Source organism: Pelodiscus sinensis, chromosome 6 (genome assembly GCF_049634645.1).
Source record: "Pelodiscus sinensis isolate JC-2024 chromosome 6, ASM4963464v1, whole genome shotgun sequence".
Taxonomy (NCBI): Eukaryota; Metazoa; Chordata; order Testudines; family Trionychidae; genus Pelodiscus; species Pelodiscus sinensis.
Window position 1 is genome coordinate 18,702,042 of NC_134716.1, and position 21,751 is coordinate 18,723,792.

At 43.8% G+C, this 21,751-nt stretch overlaps 1 protein-coding gene across 1 annotated transcript in view; it reads right to left on the minus strand.

The window, feature by feature from the left end:
* The window catches only part of FOCAD (focadhesin), a 227,524-nt gene that overhangs the window by 94,595 nt on the left and 111,178 nt on the right, over positions 1-21,751 (minus strand). The window contains exons 17-20 of the mRNA XM_075931485.1: positions 5,497-5,631; positions 4,080-4,130; positions 3,424-3,507; positions 2,287-2,416 (exon numbers count right to left, since the gene is read on the minus strand). Of these exons, the coding sequence (XP_075787600.1) occupies positions 2,287-2,416; positions 3,424-3,507; positions 4,080-4,130; positions 5,497-5,631 (400 nt within the window). The remainder of the gene's footprint in view (positions 1-2,286; positions 2,417-3,423; positions 3,508-4,079; positions 4,131-5,496; positions 5,632-21,751) is intronic.

Here is a 21,751-nt window from a genome sequence, read left to right on the forward strand (position 1 = left end):
CACCACCACGGTCCCTAGATATCTGCTTCTGTGTGTCTGCCCGGGGCTACATTGTCTAATCATTATTGCCATGTCTTTCCATAGATTTCTTCCAAGCTTTTTTTTTTTAACTAGTTATAACAAAACTTGTTGCTTTCAAGATGCCTAAGAGTTTGCTATTTCTAATCACAATGGCAATAAATGCAACCTAACGATCCAGAATGCCATGCACAAACCAAACTGAGAAACCTAGCTGAACTTCATAAAAGACCAGCTAATTCTGAGGGTAATGATAATGAATCATACTTTAAGGTCTGGTGCAAATCTGGCAACCACTACTGAATGTATTATGAACCAAGACACATATTTATCTTCTGTATATCCATCTACCATGGAATAAAGAAAAAACTGATTAAACTGCTGTTCTTTAAGATATACATATATCACATTGTGTTATACGGGATGAAGTTATTTCTCTTTTTAAAAAGATGCAAGTTTCTAAACTGCATACAGGCAGTTCCTGGGTTACGTACAAGATAGGGACTGTAGGTTTGTTCTTAAGTTGAATCTGTATGTAAGTCGGAACTGGCGTCCAGATTCAGCCACTGCTGAAACTGATCAGTTTCAACAGCGGCTGAATCTGGACACCAGTTCTGACTTACATACAGATTCAGCTTAAGAACCCCAGGCGTCCCCAAGTCAGCTTCTGCTGAAACTGATCAGCAGCTGATTCCAGGAAGCCCGGGGCAGAGCAGTAGTGCAGCCGCTCCTCGGCGCTACTGGACCAACCCAGCAGCACCCCAGCTGCTCTGCCCCAGGCGTCCTGATTCAGCCACTGCTGAAACTGATCAGCAGCAGCTGAATCAGGACGCCTGGGGCAGAGCAGCTGGGGTGCTGCCGGGTTGGTCCAGTAGCGCCAAGGAGCGGTGCTGTGGGATCAACCGGCAGCGCCCCACCTGCTCTACCACAGGCCCTGGGCTTTACTCCACGTCTCCCTGGTCTGCTGGGGGGAGGCACTAGCTGCGTCCCCCCCCCCCCCAGCAGACCAGGGAGATGAGGAGCAAAGCGGCGGAGGACCCGGGCCGGACCGCAGCGCTTCCAGATCAGCTGAGTGGTCCTGAACTATGGAGTTTGCTGGACAAGGAGAGGTCAAGGCTCCCTACGGTGCTGTAGGCTCTGCTCCTGGCTGGAGCTGCACTTCCTTGTTGTCTGCCGCTGCCTTCAGCCCTGCACCATGCCAGCCCTGATCCGGGCTGTGTCCTCTACCAGCCAACACCGGACAGCAGTTGGACCCGCTGCCAACCCTGGCCGGGGCTGAACCTCCCGAGGTGCCAGCCCAGGCTGCGTGCCCAACTGCTGCCCCCACTGACTCCAGCCCTAGCAGGGGCTGTGGTCTCCACTCCTGGCCCTGCTGCCTCCAACCCTGGCTGAGGCTGCACACCTCACACCATGCCAGGCCCGACTGAGGCTGTTTTCCACTGTGTCAGCTTCAGCAGGGCTGAGCCCCTGGCTGCTGGCCCTGCTGCTTCCAACCTTGGCTGTGGCTATGCTCTTTGCCATCAGCCCTGGCCAGGAATGTGCTTTCTACCACCAGCCCAGCCCAGGGCTCTCTGGTCCAGCTTCTTAACCTAGCCAACCAGGGCTCTCTGGTCCAGCAATATCTGTGGTCCTGCTAGACCAGGGATGTTGCCAGACCAGAGTATCCCGGATTGTAGAGGTTCAACCTGTAGTATGTTTATATATCCTGTAACTTTGTAGTTCCCTGTGCTTTACTTATGTTCAAAAATAAGAATTGCCTTAAAATGTGTTCCTTCAGTTCTCTATGTCAAACCTATATCATGATTAGCAAACTAGTATTTGAAATATAGTATTTGCAAACCAAGTACTCAGCAGAGCAGACAGCTTCCACGGACTCGTAAACAAAGTAGGGAGGGGCCCGGGTCTGTGATCCTGGAAGAGGCAGGGGCAGATGAGGTGGGGCCAAAGGCAGCTAGCCCTCAGTGCTGCCCTCCTCCCCCTCCTTTAGTGCTGCCTGGAGCATGCAGTGCTCTGGCAGCAGTTTAACGGGCCCTGGGATGTGTCTGCCATTGCTGGTACTTCAACTGCAGCAGTGGCTGGAGCCCAGGGTCACTTTGAATCACCAGGTGCCAGAGCAACTACTTTCTTTGTGCCCTCCTTCCCCCGCCCTCCCATTGGCAGGCCTAATTATATAGCTACAGAAAAGAGAACAAATGAATAACATTTAAGAATTCTTAATAGTCTATCTTAATATGTATATAATTGCCTCCCCTTCTGAAAATGCTTTACCTGGCAAAACAGAAGGAAAAGTGAGAGACAACAGTTTGATATAGGAAGAACCAGGAACAGAAAGATCCACCTCCGTCTCCTTCTCTGTATTTGCCTCCATCTCTTCTGATGGAACAATTTCTGGTCTTGCCTGAAAGATGACAATGGTAGCAATAAAATGAAGCAAAAAGAGAAAAAAACACTGCCTCTTAATCCATGTTTAGTTTCAAGATCCAGTGTAACAAAGGTGAAGTTTCCTATTTCAGTAAGGAACAATTTAATCAATTTAAGCCTTCAAACTGATCAACTGAATATCTTTCTTCTACCAGATTGAACAGTATATGTAGATCACAAAAGGCTTACAAAAGCAGTGAACCTTGTAAGCCCAAGGTATCATTAGGAAGTTTTTCCTAATGTCCAACTTAAACCTCCCTTGCTGCAATTTAAGCTCATTGCTTCTTTCCCTGTCATGAGAGGTTAAGAACAATAATTTTACTCCCTCCTCCTTAGGTATTTGAAAGCTAAGGTCATGTTTTCTAGACTTTTAATCACGTTTGGTGTCCTTCTCTGGATCTTTTCCAGTTTTTTCGTATCTTTCCTGAAATGTGACACCCAGAACAGGACACAGTACTCCAGCTGAGGCCTAATCAGCATAGAGTAGAGTGGAAGAATCACTTTTCATGTCTTACTTACCATATCCCTTTTAATGCATCTCAATTTGATAGTCTTCTCCCCCCGCCCCCCAAGAGTGTCACACACTGTTGACTCATATTTAGCTTGTGGACTACTATGGTGCCTATATCACTATCTGCAGTTCTTGTTCCTGGAGGGTCATTTTCCATATTGCATGTGTGAAACTGATTTTTCTTCCTAAGTGGAGTACTTCCCATTTGCCCTTATTGAATTTCATCCTATCCACCTTGTCCAGGTAATTTTTAATTGTAATCCTATCCTTCAAAGCACTTGCAGCCTTCCCCTGCCCCAAACTTGATATTATCTGCAAACTTTATAAGCATATTCTCTATGCCATTATCTAAATCACTGATGAAAATATGCAACAAGACAGGTACCAAAAGTCATCTCCTCCTTTCATGTAGATTTGCTCTTTCCTTTTCATTTCTAAGGAATTGGCACATCCTCAGTTTTTAAAACATCTACCTGTTCAGGAAGATGAAGGATGGTGTGTTCTTCACGACTAAATTCTGACAGAGATCTATATGCTGAAATTGCTACGATGGGATCCTAGAAAAAAATCACATCATAGAAGGCATTAGTGCTGCATAGTGGAGACAAAACTCATTTGGCTATCCACTAATATAAGGGATTATCCCCTAAGAGATTGCTGAATCCTTTTTTGAATGTTTTTGTTATAGTTGAATTCTCCAGTGAATACTCGGTTATTTTCTTTATACACTAAAGCAGAACTGGGAGAAATCAACTATCAAAACTGACATCCTTGTTGATGATCTCAGCATAGAGATCTAATATTAACGGAAATCCTTGCACCCTAAAAAGGGAGATCGCATCCAAGCCAAAGCTGAGACATACAGGCACTGTGGCAAAATTTCAACTGGGCTTTGGATTGCATTATACTGGCTCTGAGAAGCAGCAGGGGAAAAAATGGTCTCCAAAGGCTGTCAATCTACCTTTTTACAAAACACCAAGCTCAGAGAGAGAACTCAGAACTGACAGACAAGAAAATACTGCAGAAAATGAATAAATGACACTAATGCCAATATCTTCCAAGAGGGACTAGGTGAATTCTGAACATATGCCCACTGCCCACTTTAATCAACATTTTCCTGGGACCTCACCTTGTTCTGAGTATGGCTCCAAAGCAAGCTGACAATTTGAGTTTTGAATGTCTATAAAATTAACAAAAAATAATATTTAATTAAAGATAGGCAGCTATTCACATTTTTATTTCATTAAGTAATATGGACAAAACTGAAGCAAAGAGTCATCAGCATTAACGGTCTTTCACAGTGAGGAATTTAGATATTGTGGAGATGGGTGTACTAAAAATATCTAGATACTGTAGGCAACATCAGCTCCATCTTTACTTAAGTGGTAGAAATTATTCTATGAATATACAAACCCAAGACTCCAGTCCTAAAAATAATTACTGATGTAGTTAATTTTAAGAGGCATACATACATCTTTAAAGTCTGGCTGTATTGAAGAACAGAGAAAGGGAGTGTGCGCACAAATAAAAATAGTTTAGCAAAAAATGTAACAACAACAAGACACTCCAGGTGGATTTTCATACCTATCCTTTCATTACTTAGCCTGTTAAATAGCTCAGAGTTAACTCAAACCTGTTCTGGTGGGATGTTAAAGTTAATACAAGAAAAATTGTGATAAAATACAATGAAAGTAATAGCATACATTAAAAATAAAGCACCCTGTAACCTCAGAACCAATTATGAAGGAGATGAGGATCATCTCTTATAGTCTAGAATTACCTACTGCTACTGAGATCTGTTTCTCCAGAGGCTGTAATGGGGATAGAGCTGAGAGGCAGAAGCAAAGCACTGTTCTGGGGTAGATTGAGCTAGCAAGTGTTGTAGGACAGAGATACACACCTGTTTATCATCAGCATACTGAACTGAGTATTTCTTTAAAAAAGCATTTTTAGGTCACCTATCACATTTGTATTCAAGTGCAGTCGATACTATGCCCCATTTCAATCCTCAGTGGATCTCTATCCTGTTTGTCTTCATGCTCTGCCACAAAAATCACGATAAGCGGAGAGGCACACACGCATCTGGACAAAAACCCAACCCCTCACTCATTCTCTAGGCTGTAGCCACCAGGAAACAAAAGCCATGTTTTGTGTCACTCAGTTGCGAAAGGGAAATGACTGCCACCCTCACATTCATTTACTTATCAGCTTGGGGAAAAGGCAGTGGGGTGGTGGGTACAATGGAAAATGTTACTGCAAAAAAATATATATTTGAACTATAAAGAGAAGAACTTTCACTATTTGGCCAGGATTCTGAGGGAAGGGAAGCCTCTGTCCAGCCCTGCAGTTAACAGGTTCTTAATTACCTATCTCACATGATTAAGTAGCTAATGCTTGTAAAGCCCTTCACAAACATAAAGTGCTATTTAAATACAAAGATGCAGTTAATTATCAGTGAATAGAGTGACTTGGAACATCCTGAAATAAGTAAACACATTTAAAGCTCATACTAAGAGAGAAATACATTTTAGATCTGAGATGCATACCTCATATTCATTTGTATTCACTGTTAATGAGGGAACCAGGCCAAACAATTCATTCAATGTTTTTAATATGAGTGGGCGTGTGTCACAGCTCAATTTTGGTGAGAGTGCATTCCATGTTGAGCGAATACAAACCACCTGCAAGTGAAATAAATTCATCATTAACAGTGGAGGTCACAATTTGCATTTCACAATATTAGTTTGAGAACTTTTCTGATCTATGCTGGAGCAGAAATTAATACAGGACCCATTATAAATATGGCAAGAATGCTAAGACTTCACTAAATAACTCAAACAACATGAAGCAATAACATGTAAACAATAGCAAATAACAACTCTCCAGATAACATAGCTGTTTGAAATGCAGGCTCAGGAAGATACCACTCTATTTATTCAATATTCAGAATGATTTACTTGGAAATCATGAGGCTAGAAACATTGTGCTTTACACTGACTTTTTTAAATATCCACTTAAATTTTACGAAATTGAAAGTCAGCCAGGACACAAGGGAAAAGCTAGCAGATCACTTGCCATAGATGTAAATCATCTTGAAAATAAGAGACATACATATAGTACAACTCTAATTATAGCATTGTAACTATCAATGATTCCTGACCAGTTTATTGATTCTATTCAACTATACTTCCTACAGGTGAGTCTTTTCATCTTTTAAGATGTGTGATTATCACCCCAACAAACTTATGTTATGGCACCTTGGGCCTCAGAAAAAATAGTAAGGTGTTGAGTCAGTGCATAAGACTAGACATAAGAACCAAGTCAAAGTCACTGATTCAGGCAGTGAATTCCATTGCAGTGACTTCAGTTTCTATTTTACCCTGAGACACTACAGGTTCCCAAAACTTCTCCTCCAGGAGCAATGTATTTTAATGAAAACTTCAATTATTTCCCTGCAGTATCTGACAGAACCTCACAGAACTCCTTGCAGGGAATTCCACCCTTCAGATGTTGCCACCATATCTGTGTGGATTGATTATCTGCTGTTGTCATTTATCCTTCAGGTCTGTGCTGCACCAATCATGTGCTGGCATTAGAAAAATATGTAGAAAATATAATTAAAATGCAGAAGCTAGAGCCAAAATCCAGAACAAAGAATAAAATATCAACCAGTACAGAGTGAGACTAAAACAAAAGTAGTATGGGGAAAATATGCTAGAGCTGTCAACCTAAATTTTTCTTTATCCAAACAAACTAAAGGTTATGATGTGTACAAACTGAAAAGCAAAGCAATAGAAAGCTCAGCCAACAGAAAGAATCAAGTATCCATCAGTCCTACGAAATGAACCAATGGGACTGTTAAGAACCACTTCTGTAAAAAGGATTGAGCCATACAATTTCGTCATTTGATACTGAAAATTAGCATGCTGGGTACCAAAAGTTATTGTTGAAACAAGAAGTTATTTTAGTGTCTGAACTTGGTTAAAGAACAATTTCAAATCTGCAAAGATGAAATTTTACTAATGTCTATTAAGTCCATTCTAAGAACAGGCCTACATTTTTATAGCAGCTAATGTTGACACCTACCAAAATGTTATCTCACTACATATTGAGTGAAAATAACAACGCTATAACCACATTTTCAGAAAAATCACTCAAGAATTAGAAGCCCAATACTACTTAAATGTTCAAAAAGACAGACAAAAAACTTGTAGGTTCTGAAGGGGTATATTTATTTTCTATGTGCTAGTTATTTAGGAAACGAGGCATCTTGACATCTTCTAAAGAAACAAATTAAATAATATATATATTGTTAAATCTGCTCAAGTACGAAACTGAAAAATACATCAAAGTACACTTTCATGTTGACTTTCCTATGAATCATTTAAACTCTCCAGTTCCTCTAAACCATAACAGGGACGGCACCCTGAAAGCAGCTTCAGTTTAGCATGTAACTGAGCCACATTCATGTCCAAAGACAGAACACATGCAATAACCAGACATATTAATTATGTTTTGTGTGGAACGCCAAGACAGAACAAGGCAGCAAAGACTGAAAGAAAGATATATAAGAAATGTGTTCCTCTATCAGCCAAGTGGATTTTTGAGGGCATATATTGCTTTTTTGCTGTTCACCTGAAATGTGCATTGCCCTCCTCAATAAACACGCATAAAAGTCTTTGAAATAAAAATTAGTCAGGAAAACTGAAGTCTATAGTATCATTTATTCTACACGCTATAGCATAGCCAAGACACCAGTACTACAGGTTGGACCTCCCAGGACCTGAGCAGTTCTGAAGCAGGGAGTTTGCCAGACCAGATGAAATTAAGGCATGTCTCTGGGCTGTGGGGTTCCCCGGAGCCTTGGCTTCCCACTCTGATGGTGGTCCTATGTCATGGTGCTTGGGGTTGGCCTCTGCGGCCTGGGACTCTCCAGTGGCCACCAGCCCCACTCTCACCGGGGTTCCCGGCTGGAGCCAGGAATTTCCCCCAACTGCCATTAGCCCTGCAGCTGTCGGGAGTTCCCAGCCAGGGCTTGTACTCTCCACCCATCACAGGCCCAGCCCTTGCTGGCCCAGCCAGGGGTCCACAGTACCCGCAGGATTCTATCTGACTCATGATTCTTGCCACTAGTTCTCTTTAGTGCAGCAACATTCATAGACCTTCCAAATCACAGATGTTGAGAGAACAGTGTGTCCCGGATTTGGGAGGGTCAACCTGTAGCTGTGAAAAATCCCACAGAATCCAGAGCAGCACCAAGTGTACTTAGCTTAGTTCCTAGTAAAATATTCATAAAATATGGGCCACACTATGCTACCAAGGACTGGTTTGTTTCATGTTGTGTTAGGAACCCTTGTATCACTGTACAGGGCATCAGAAGAGTGTGTCAAACTCAAACCATATAAAAACAAGATAAAATAAAAAGTGAAAATCCTGTTTGGATTAACAAAACACTTCAGGTATTTCCTCTGCTATTTACTCCTCTTCATCTGTATCAGGACTAAAATCCATGAAAACAAAGACAGATCTATATGGATTCACTGTAAGGATTTCTAATGGCAGCATTATACTTCAGTACCAAAAGACCACCAGGATAGATTTAACAGAACATAAGAACGGCCGTACTGGGTCAGACGAAAGGTCCATCTAGCCCAGTATCCTGTCTACCGACAGTGGCCAGCACCAGGTGCCCCAGAGAAGGTGGACCGAAGACAATGATCAAGCGATTTGTCTCCTGCCATCCCTCTCCAGCCTCTGACAAACAGAGGCCAAGGACACCATTTTATCCCCTGGCTAATAGCCTTTTATGGACCTAACCTCCATGAATTTATCCAGCTTCTCTTTAAACTCTATTATAGTCCTAGCCTTCACAGCCTCCTCTGGCAAGGAGTTCCACAGGTTGACTACACGCTGTGTGAAGAACTTTCTTTTATTAGTTTTAAACCTGCTACCCATTAAAACAGACATACCATAATGGTTTGTAATAAGTATGATAAATACTTGGCTTAGAATAAATGTCCTCTCAGCATTAGTATACTACCAAAACACATCTTGATATAGGAGTAAATAATGAACATTTCCCTGGAGTAAAAATAAAAAAATATAATATAAAATGTGTGGAATGACGACTAGTTTTCACAAGTACATATAGTCAAATATACTTTCAAGTATTGTTCAGCTTTCTCAGTTTTGTTTTTACTTTTTGGGGTTTTTTTTTCTCTTTGAGTTTTCTTGGTGACGCAAGAGAGAGAGAAAGAAAAAGTTAAGAAATAGGAGAAAAGTTACGTTTCATCTCTCTGCTGCCCATTTACAAAGTGTTTGTTTTATTTGGTATGAAAAAGTGGCACACGGGATAAGTAGGATGGATCCAAATCATCTACACCACTTGAGGTGAATTTAGATGGAAAGTTGGCCTACATAAATCAAGGTCTTCATGCTCCAGTTCGTTGAAGGCTGCGTCTTGAGCAGGCTCTCTCAGCATATGTGAGAAAATAAGCAACCTGAATATAACACAATGCTGCAAGATAAAGAAATTCAGAAAGCAGACCTTGAAGAAGAATGGCATCTCCATGTTCTCAATTAAGACATCTGAAGTTTTGCAAACTAAAATGTCCATCCTGGAGAACAAACTGAGCTGTGTTTCAAATCTCCACTAAATGAAGATCCTCAAGGGCAGAAAGAAGCAAACTTCTGCTACATTTGAGAATTACTTGAATTACTTAAAAGTACTATTAATTCCTGTTGCATCAATCTTTTACCTTTGTGCAGAATGTCTGCAATCTATTCCTCAGACCTCCACTGACCACTAGCATCAGGACAAATTTAATGATCTTGTGCAGTTATTTTAACTGTAGCAAAAAGATGTAAAGGTATGACCCCAATAATTTTATCAGAATAAATATCTGGAATTGGAAGCCAGAAAAGGGTTTAACAGCCATTGCTGATACACTCTCAGACCATTTCTACACTATGAGAAAAGGTCGAATTTATTAAGGTCAACTTTATAGCATCTGATTTTGAAAAGTCAAAGATGCATGTCCCCACTGTGCACAAGTCAACATAGTTCAAAGTAGTGCATCCCCAGTAGGGTGGCTACCATCAACTTTGAGAGCCATGCACTGTGGATAACTATCCAACAGTGCCTGAGCCCCTTTGCATTCTGGGTTATGTACCCAGTGCACACTCTGTCCAAAGCTATGTAGTCGGCGTTTCTGGGTACATGCCGTCAGCATTCCATAAAGGCACTTGTTGCCCCTGCTTAAGACCAACAACAAACAGTATTTTTGCACCCCCTTTTTTCCTTTTCATATTTGTGCAGATGCCATAGCAGTGTAAGCATGGAACCCACTGTGGATACCATTTAGCATCAAAGCATTATGAAAATGATTTTAACCTTGGTGCGCCTAATGCTGGAGTACGTCCTGAACATATCGAGGGTCCATTGGAATGAGGAAGAATCTCAGGAGGCCATGAACATACTCTTCTCTGAAGCAAATGAGTTTAGCAATTGGCATATGCTGTTGACCTTTGATTCTCTGCACACGGTTCTGGTGCTGTCAGACAAGTATAGTCTTAAGGGACTGCATTGTTATGCAGGTATGGGACTATCAGCAGTGGCTGCAAAACTTCTGTATGTGTAAGGCTGCTTCATGGAATTATCTGAATTGCTTTCCCTCACCCTGAAGTGCAAGAACACCCGAATGAGGCCCACTCTGTCAGTGGAAAAGCATGTGACAATTGCCCTGTGGAAGCCTGCAACATGGGACAGCAACCGGTCAGTTGGGAGTAAGGAAATCTACAGTGTGCGGCTGTTATCATCCAAGTATCCAAGGCAATCAATACCCTTCTGCCACGGAGGGTAGTGACTCTGGAAAACGTAGGAAACATAGTGGAGGGCTTTCCTGCGCTGGGATTCACCAACTGTGGAGAAGCGATAGATGGAACGCACTTCCCCATCTTGGCATCTGACCACACAACTAAGGAGTACATTAACTGCAACTTGATGGAGTTGTATGGGCTGGTGGACCACAAAGCCGTTTCACCAACTTCAACATGGGATGGTCAGGAAAGGTGCATGATATACACGTTTAGGAATTCTTGCCTCTTGGACAAGCTGCAAGCTTTTTTCCCAGATTAGAAAATGACCATTGGAAATGTTGAAACACCAAGGGAATTCTTGGTGCCTTAGCCTACCCCTTGCTCACATGGCTCGGGAAGCCATACACAGGCTGCCTGGAACATAATAAGGAGCAGTTCAACTACAGGCTGAGCAAGTGCAGAATGGGGTCAGAATGTCCTTTTGGGAATTTTAAAAGGAAGGTTCCCTGTCTACTAATTAGATTGGACCTCAGAGAACCTAACAATCCCATTGTGGGGGAAGCTGCTGTGTGCTCCATAATATTTGTGAGAGTTAGGGATGTTAACAGGTAACTAGAAAACAGTTAACCAGTACCCACAGCAGCCCTGCTGGGCTCCTACATGGGGCTGCTGCTTCTGGCCCCACGGATGACTGCTGCTTCCAGTCCCACACGGGGCCAGAAGCACCAAGCTGGAACAATCCCTGCCAGCGGCTGAGGGGCCAACATCTGGTTCAAGAAAACTCTTACAGTGCTGAGATTTCTTTTAAAGTGGGGCAGTATCCTTTTTTAACTTGACTCAACGAACACATGTTCAACATCATACTTACCGGTAATTGCTATTTGAACAAGCTTACACCTTACTGAAATTCTTAAATCGTTAAATCGTTTTTCTCTTTTGAGGCAGGAGTTATGAATAGTGCTTGGCTATGCAGGATACAGAGTCTTAAAATAAAGCTGTGACTCTCTCTGTGAGAAGTGCTCCCCTTGACCTATATAGGCTGCACCAAAGGGCAGCTTTGGGAACCAGAAAGCACTCCTGATGGTGTGCCACAGCTGGGAGACGGTGAGGCCATGATACTGCTGGGTACTTGAAAGCGAATGCATTATTTTTGTGGAAGGAAATAAACATTGTGTGGCACACTGAAATCTTCCTCTCCCTGCTGTTCTTATTGTGCCTTGGTCCTGACATTTAAGTTGGCAGAACTTATGTCACTCAGGGATGTGAATAAGGCCCCTCCTGCAAGTGATATAAGTTACACTGACCTAAGCACTGGTTTGAACATTGCTATGTTGTTGGGAGAGCTACTCCTGCTGATAGAGCTTCTGCTATTTGTTGCTGTTTATTAATTAAGTTGATGGGAGACCTCTTTCCCATTGGCTTAGAGTGACTTCACTAGAGAACTTGGAGCCATGCAGTTGCACTAATGCAAGATCTTCAGTGTAGCCAAACCCTTAGTTCCATGAACTACACATGAGTTTTGTGGATTGGGGAACCACAGAATCACAGAATACTAGAACTACAAGGGACTTTGAGAGGTCATGATGTTTAGTCCCCTGCCCTCGCAGCAAGACTAAGCACCATCTAGATCATCCTTGATAGATTTCTATCCAACCTGCTCTTAAATATCTCCAATAATGGAGATTCCACAACCTCCCTTGGCAATGTATTCCAGTGTTTAAACACCTTAACAGTTAAGAAGTTTTTTGTAATGTCCAACCTAAACCTCCCTTGCTGCTATTAAAGCCCATTGCTTCTAGTCTCTATCACCAGAGGTTAAGAATAATATTTTTTCTCCCTCTTCCCTGTGACACCCTGTCAGGGCAGTTTCCCACTCTGGCGCTCTGAGTGCAGAAGATGGGGGCCCGCAAAGACCTTCAATACCTTAGCCTCTAGGCCGTGCTTCTAAAAATTCCCAGAGTCATAGATGCCCTGGCTCTGAGAAAAAAACAAAACAAAAGCTGCCACCATCAAGCGATTTACCCTAAAAAACAGGAGGGGGACACTTGAAATCCTCCTCCAGGTGTACCCCAAGCTCTTTTACCCCAAAGAGCTTGAAAAAAGAAAAGAAAGAAACGAGCTGTCATCTCTCGTAACTAACTGCCCAGTCTCACAAGTTTCAGGGGGGTAGACAAGCCTGACTTCCTGAAGAAACTACAGAATATCAGTAATCTTCCTGAAAACACCATCTTGGCCACCATGGACACAGAAGTTCTTTACACCAACATTCCACTCCAAGGCTGATTACAGGCTATCAGGAAAATCATCCTGGATTATGCCACTGCACACCTGGTTACAGAGCTCTGCGACTTTGTCCCCACCCACAACTATTTCCAATTTGGAGATAATTTGTCTTCAAGTCAACTGCACAGCTACGGGCACCTGCATGGCCCCACAATATGGCAATGTCTTTATGGCTGACCTTAAACAATGTTTCCTCAGCTCTCGCCCTCTAGCACCCTTACTCAACTTATGTTACATAGATGACATCATCATATGTACCCATGGGAAAGAGACTCTTGAAGAATTTCACAGGGATTTCAGCAATTTCCACCACACTATCAACCTCAGCCTGGATCAGTCCACATGCAAGATCCACTTCCTTAACACTACAGTACAATTATATGACCCATATGTCACATTTCCACCACATTATACCAGAAACCTACCGACTGCTAACTTACCTTCATGCCTCTAACTTCCATCCAAGACACATTTCTCAATCGTTTACAGCCAAGCCCTAAAATACAACCGGATTAGCTCCAATCCCACAAACAGAGACAAACACCTACAGGATCTATATAAAGCATTCTTAAAACTGAAATACCCACCTGGAGAAGTGAAAAATCAGATCAAAAGAGCCAGAAGAGTATCCAGACATGAACTACTTCAAGACAGGCCAAGAAGAAAAAACAACAAAATTCTACTTATCACCTACAGCCTCCAACACATTATCTACAACCTACCCTGGAAAATGACCCCTCATTCTAAGAGGCCTTGGGGGAAAGGCTAATCCTCGCCTATAGACAACCCCCTAACCTCAAAGAAATTCTTTCCACTAGCCACATAGCACACCTCCAACACAATTATCCAGGAATCCAGCCCTGCATCACTGGACCCAACCACATCAGCCACCACATCAGAGGCTCATTTAACTGCACATCCACTAACGTGATCTGTGCCATCAAATGCCAGCAATCCCCCTCTGCCATGTATATTGGCCAAACTGGACAGTCTCTACAGAATAGAATTAATAGACACAAATCAGATATCCAAGAAGGCAACATACAGAAACCTGTTGGAGAACATTTTAACCTGCCCAGGCACTCAGTAGTGGATCTCAAAGTCACCGTGTTGTTTCAGGCCAATTCCACAAGCCAAACACACAGGGAAGCCTTGAAACTTAATTTCATTTACAAGTGTGGGACCCATCACAAAGGTATGAATAAAGACATTACCTGGCTAGCACACTGCCTTCCACATCCTAATGATTTTCAAAAACAAACAATAGGTACTTAGCAACAATTTGCACCTTCTCTATCAGCTTCATGTAGCATGAATACTGACTTTTCCCCCCTTTTCCCTTATTTTTCCTTCTCTCTCGCCCTCCCCCGGCCTCCCAACCTTGAATAACTCCACTCATCTGAAGAAGTGGGTTGTACCCACAAAAGCTCTTAATCCCATCTACATGTTTTGTTAGTCTTTAAGGTGCTGCTAGACTATTTGTTGTTTTTTAAGTTTGCCCAGTCTCAGGCAGGCAAATACATGCACAGATCATCTCTGTTACTTTCCAGGACACAAGAATCAAATCATCACCTTAAAAAGTGATTTTTATTAACAAAACAAAAGATATACTTTATAAAGCATACTTGATTGCTAGGTGTTACAGAGCAACCAAGTAAAACAAATTAAAACAGAAAAATTTCTGTGAACAACTCTTAGATAGTGAATGGAGGGGGGTAGGCAGAGATTCACACAGAACAGTTTAAACCAAACCACAAAAATAAAGAAAAATACCCTAATCGCTATTAAATATGTTTCCCTTTATTTACTCATGATCTCTTCCTGGTTCCATCCACTTTTATGCCTCAAATTCCTTGGAGGCATGATATTCCTGTCTGGGTTTAAATCATTCTGTGTCTCGATTTCTGGCTTATCTGCTCCACACAAAGAAAGCAGGCAAGGTATCTTATTCAATTCAAATTTCAGCAGCTTATCTCCATTGGTTCTTCTGGGCCCTGCCAACATCCTTGCTAGCTACCTGAGTTTAACCCTTAGTCACCAGGAGCTGGCCAGCACTCCTCCTATCCATCACTTTTAGGTATCTGAAAGCTGTTATCATGTCCCCCCTCATGAACTAAACAAACTGAATTCCCTCATAAGTCATGCTTTCTAGACCTCAAATATTTTTTGTTACTCTTCTCTGGACCCTATCCGATTTTTCCACATCTTTCCTGAAATGTGGTGCTCAGAACCTGACAATACTCCAATTGAGGCTTAGTCAGGGAGAGTAGAGCAGAAGAATTACTTTTTTTTTAATTACTCATAACAATCCTGTAAGTGCATCTCAGAATGTTTGGGTTTTTTTGCAACAGTGTCACACTGCTGACTCATAGTTAGCTTGTGCACCACTGTGATGCCGTGCCCCTTTTCTGCACTACTCCTCCCTAGACAGTAGTTTCCCATTCTGTATGTGTGAAACTGATGGTTCCTCCCTAAGTGGAGTACTTTGCATTTGTCCTTACTAAATTTCATCCTATTTACCTGAGACCAGTTCTCCAGTTTGTCCAGATCATTTTTAATTATGACCCTATCCTCCAAATCACCTGCAACCTCTCCCAGTGTGGTACCATCTGCAAACATTATAAGTGTATTCTCTATGCCATTATCTAAATTGTTGATGAAGATATTCAACAGACTCTGTCTCAAAACTGATCCCTACAGAACCCCACATATGCCCTTCCATCATGATGGTGAAACATTAATAACTACTCTCTCAGAATGGTTATCCAGTTATGCACCCACCTAGCTTGTATTTGTCTAGTTTATTGACAAGACGGTGATGCTAGACCATTTCAAATACTTGACTAAAGTCTAGGTATGTGACACCTATAATTTTCTCCCTCATGCACAAGGCTTGTTCTCCTATCAAAGAAAGCTTTCAGATCAGTTTAACATTATTTGTTCTTTACAAATCCATGCTCAATGTATTATCTTCCAGATGAACACCTTAATTATTTTCTCCATGACTTTTGTAGTTTCCTGGGTTGTCCTTATTTCCCCTTTTATAGACGGGCACTATATACAATGGGGAAAGGAACAAAGTTGCACTGCCATGAAGCTTGCAGCAAATGATTAATTAACAAGTACCTCAGACAGTTTCCAGAGCATTTCTCTGCAGGATTCCATTGACATTTCAGTGTCTATCAACACCCTGTATAGCCATACTAAATAGCTATACACGGTAATCTCCACCTCATATAAACACAGCCTGACTTCCACATTTTATTACTCTACACTCACCTCTGCACTCTGAGTCTCATCTCCTGCTCCCTGGAAAGCAGCTGCTGCAACTGGCTATTCACCTAGGGAGCGGAGAACAGTTTCTGGCTGCCTATCCCACTGGGGCAACCCCAGGGGACCTCCACATCCTCCATCTAGCTAAACCACTTCATAAATAATTTCATCCTCTCTGTTAGGTTTTCTTTCTGCTGCCTTTGTGTTCTCTTACGTATCCTCAGGGTTCTTGGCAGTGGAGTCACCACCTAAGATAGTGTTCAGCTTCTTAGAGAAACAGCACCAGAGCAATGGTTAGCTCCCTTGCCTCATGATATGTCTGCCTCGGCTCCTTTACTGTTGCTCTGCAGTGCAGCATGTCCCACTCATAGCCCTTCTTGCACAAACCTCAAGAAATCTGACAATGCCTGTCCCAACACCTACAGGTTAATCACAGCTTCAAACTGAACAAGCTCTTTTACCCATTGTGACAATCAGGCCAGGAGGCTACAGAACACTGGTGGAAGGGAAACATATTAGTTCCAGAATAAATAAGTCCCTAATTGCAAGGTAAACTAACCCAGAACCAGCAGGAAACTGCTAGAATCAATCAGGCCAGTTGAAGTGCCTGGAGCCAATTAGGAAGTTTCCAGAGTCAAGTGAGTCAGACTAGTCAAAACACCTGGGGCCAATTAAGAACCAGTTGAGACTGGATAAAAAGCACTTCCTTTCTGGTAGCTCAGTGTGATGAGGAGAGAAGAAGCTGCAGAAAATCTGGGAGGAACAAGCACATGTGAGCATCAGAAGGAAGAACCTCCTGTGGTAAGGAAGATGCTGGGGAAGACTGGAAAAGACTGTGGGGAAGTGGACCAAGAATTTGTAGCTGTTACACATCTATTACCAGAAACATTAGAGAGTGGGGGCCCAAGTTCCCCCATTCAGTACACACTCCCCATTTCAGTAGTAGAAAGAGACTGGGTTTGGTACAAAGATATGACCTACCATGTACCACTGATAGGGGCCACAAAGACAATGAAGTTTTGATTCCCCTATTTTCCCCCATACTGGCAAATTAAGAGAGTAGCTCAACAAACAGCAAGCTGGTGTCTAAACTGAAGATCAAAGATGATAAAGCCTAGCAGAGAAGCTAAATGAATTCTTTGCTTCAGTCTTCACAGCTGAGGATATTGGGGAGATTCCCAAACCTGAGCCATTCTTTTAAAGTGACAAATCTGAGGAATAGTCCCAGATTCAGGTGTCATTAGAGGAGGTTTGGGAACAAACTGATAAACTTAACAGTAACAAGTCACTGGGACCAGATGGTATTCACCCAAAAGTTCTGAAAGAATTCAAATGGGAAATTGTGGAACTATTAACTGCGGTTTGTAACCTATCCTTTAAATTGGCTTCTGTACCTAATCATTAGAAGACAGCTAACATGATGCCAGTATTTAAAAAGGGCTCTAGAGGCGATCCTGGCAATTACACACTGGTAAGTCTAATGTCAGTACCCGGCAAATTAGTTGAAACTATAGTAAAGAATGCAATGGTCAGACATGTGAATGAATATAATTTGTTGGGGGAAATTCAACATAGTTTCTGTAAAGGGAAATCATTCCATATTAATCTGCTAGACTTCTTTGAGAGGGTCAACATTTGGACACGAGGGATCCAGTGGATATAGTATACTTAGCTTTCCAGAACACCTTTGACAAGGTCCCTCAAAAAAAGCCTCTAAAGTAAAGCAAGTTTTCATGGGATAAGAGGGAAGATCCTTTCGTGGATTGATAACTGTTTAATAGACAGGAAACAAAGAGTAGGTACGTTTTTCGAGTGGAGAGACATAACTAATGGGGTCCCCCATAGGTCTGTTCTGGGTCCCAGCCTATTCAACTTATTTATAAATGATCTAGAGAAAGGGGTGAACAGTGAAGTGGCAAAATTTGCAAATGATACCAAACTGCTCAAGATAGTTAAGACCAAAGCAGACCATGAAGAGCTTCAAAAAGATCTCACCAAACCAAGTGATTGGGCAACAAATGGCAAATGAAATTTAATGTTGATAAATGTAAAGTAATGCATATTGGAAAAAATAATCCCAACTACACATACAATACGATGGGGACTAATTTGGTTACAATTACTCAAGAGAAAGATCTTGGAGTCAGTGTGGATTGTTCTCTGAAAACATCAACTCAGTGTGCAGCAGCAGTGCAAAAAGCAAGAGAATGTTAGGAGTCATTAAAAAAGGGATAGAGAATGTCTTATTGCCTCTATATAAAACCATGGTACGCCCACGTTTTGAATGCTGCGTACAGTCCAGATGTGGTTGCCTCATCTCAAAAAATATGTAGTGGCATTGGAGAAGGTTCAGAAAAGTGCAACAAAAATTATTAGGGGTTTGGAATGGGTCTCATATAAAGAGAGATTAAAAAGACTTGAAGTTTTCCGTTTAGAAAAAAGGAGACTAAGGGGGATATGATAGAGGTCTATAAAATCATGACTGGTATGGAAAAAGTGAATAAGGAAAACAGGGTTACTTACTTGTAACTGTTGTTCTTCGAGATGTGTTGCTCATGTCCATTTGAACTAGGTGCATGCACGCCGTGTGCACGGTTCCTGGAGCATTTTTTCCCCAGCGGTACCCATCGGGCCAGCAGGTCGTCCCCTGGAGTGGCGCCGCTATAGCGGAGCATAAGTACCCCTGCTGGCTCTCCCCCTCCTCAGTTCCTTCTTGCCAGAAACTCTGAGGCAGGGGGGTACTCGAATGGACATGAGCAACATATCTCGAAGAACAACAGTTACAGGTAAGTAACCCTGTTTTCTTCTTCGAGTGACTGCTCATGTCCATTCGAACTAGGTGACTACCAAGCTACCCCTACCCCGGAGGCGGGGTCGGAGCCACTCTACAGAACACTCACACCGATATTCACCAACAACAATAACTTTAATGCAGAATAGAAAAGAACAACAATGCAACTGGACAGAGCGATAGAGTAGTACATGACACTCCGTGGCACTCAACCACCTCCCTTTGCTTTGTTTACAGGCTAGAACCCAACACAGCTGCACCCACAGCCAAGTCCTCCCACGCCTGCTGGGTGAGAGCATAATGCTCTGTAAACGTACGGGCCGAGGACCATGTAGCCACCCTACAGATGTCGAGAATCGGGACGTGGGCCCCGAAGGCTACAGACGAAGCACGTACCCTGGTGGAATGTACCGACACTCGAGGCAGCTCTCTACACGCCAGAGCATAGCACTCCCTAAGGCAGGAGGATATCCACCCCGACAGCCTCTGGGCTGAAACCGGCATTTCCTTCACCTGATCAGCATAAGCAATAAACAGCTGAGAAGTCTTGCAAAACAGCTTCATTCTGTCTATATAAAATGCCAGCACTTTTTTCGCGTCAAGGGAGTGCAAAGCCCGCTCCCCAGGGGAGCCGTGGGGTTTGGGAAAGAAAACCGGGAGGTATATGTCTTGTGACATATGAAAGGCCGACACCACCTTAGGGAGGAACGCAGGGTGGGGACGCAGAACTCTGTCCATAGAGAACACTAAGTACGGGGGCTCCACCGTCAGGGCATGCAATTCAGATACCAGAAGTGCTGATGTAATGGCGACTATAAAAGCCACCTTTAACGACAGAAACCTGAGACAGCAGGATGCCAGGGGCTTGAAGGGGGAATCCAAAAGCTTATTTAGCACCAGGTTGAGGTCTCACTGCGGCACCGGGGCCTGTACGTGGCATACAGTTTATCCAGGCCCTTCAGGAACCTCTTTACCGGGGGACAGAGAACAAAGACCTGCCCCCCAATTCCTCATAAAATGCCATTAGAGACACCAGATGCACCCGCACCGACGGGGCGGACAGGCCTGCCTATCGCAGCCCAAAACCAGCGGAACCAGAGCCTGGGAAGGGCAGACCCCTTACCCTGAGCCCAGGCCAAGGAACGCTTCCATTTGGCGGCGTATGACAACCTAATGGTCGGCTTCCAGCTGTCTAGGAGAATCTCCTGTACCCCCCTAGAACAAGCCCTCTCAGGGGGCTTCAGCCATGGATAAGCCACGCCGTCAGGTGGAGGGACTGTATATCGGGGTGGTACAGGATGTCCCTCCCCCCCGACCTGAGTAACTAGGTCCAGGGTCAGCGGCAGGCGACAAGGGCAGGCCACCACCATCTCCCACAGGATGGGATACCAAAACTGCCTGGGCCAATCCGTGGCTATCAGGATCACCCGAGACCTGAACAGCATGGTCCTGGTAAGCACACTGGGGACTAGTGAGAATGGGGGAAACGCATAGAGCAAGCCCCGAGGCCACATACAGGTCAGGGCATCCCCTCTTGAGTCCGCCCCCAGGTCCAGGAGGGAAAAGTAGCGGGGACATTTTCTGTTCCCCTTGTTAGCGAAAAGATCCACTAGGGGGCGACCCCACATCCAGAAAAGGTGCACCACCACCTCCCCTTTCAGGCACCACTCATGGACTCTGAAGGACTTGCTCAGTGACTCTGCTAATGTATTCGCGCACCCCAGCAAGTATGCCGCCTGTAACTGGATGCGGTGGGCTATGCAGAATTCCCATAGGAGAGCCGCCTCCGGGAAGAGCGGGCTCCCCCCTGCTTGTTTATGTACAAGACAGCTGCAGTATTGTCCAGCAGCACTGACACCAGTTTCCCCGAGAGCACTGCCCGGAAGACTTCGCAGGCCCTCCTGACTGCCTTCAGTTCCCGGACATTTATATACAAACCCCTCTCCTGGGGGATCCATAACTCCTGTGTCCTTCGGCACTGCAAGTGCACTCCCCAACCGCCACTGGAGGCGTCCGTGATGAGTTGGGCGGACAGCAGCTCTGCACGGTAGGGAACTCCCGAACATACCTCGTTCTCCAATGTCCACCAACTGAGCGAGGCGAGGACTCCCTGCGGCACTGTAAGAATCCGGTCCGAACCTGTCTCTGGCCTGGTTGAACGACCCCGCCAACCACGCCTGCAGCGGCCTGAGTCTCAGTCTGGCATGCCTGATGACATAGGTGCAGGCTGCCACATGGCCCAGTAGTTTCATATATGACCATGCCGTTGTCAGTGGAGCCTGCTGCAGGGCAGACACCAGGGTCTTTATCACCTGGAACTGGATCGTTGGAGGTAAGCGCACCCCATCTTGGCTCACCGGGCTGCCCCCATGAACTCTATGTTCTGTGTAGGGGCGAATTTCGACTTTTCCTCGGTCACTACGAGACCCAGTCTGTCGAAAACGGACCGCGCCAATCCTATGTGCGCAACCAGTTCTTTTGAGAGGCCTCTGATGAACCAGTTGACCAAATACTGAAAGACCTGGACTCCCATCCGCCTGAGGTAGGCCACCACTACCACCATACACTTCGTCAACACCTGGGGGGCCATAGACAGCCCAAAGGGGAGAACCGTAAACTGGAAGTGTCGGTGGGAT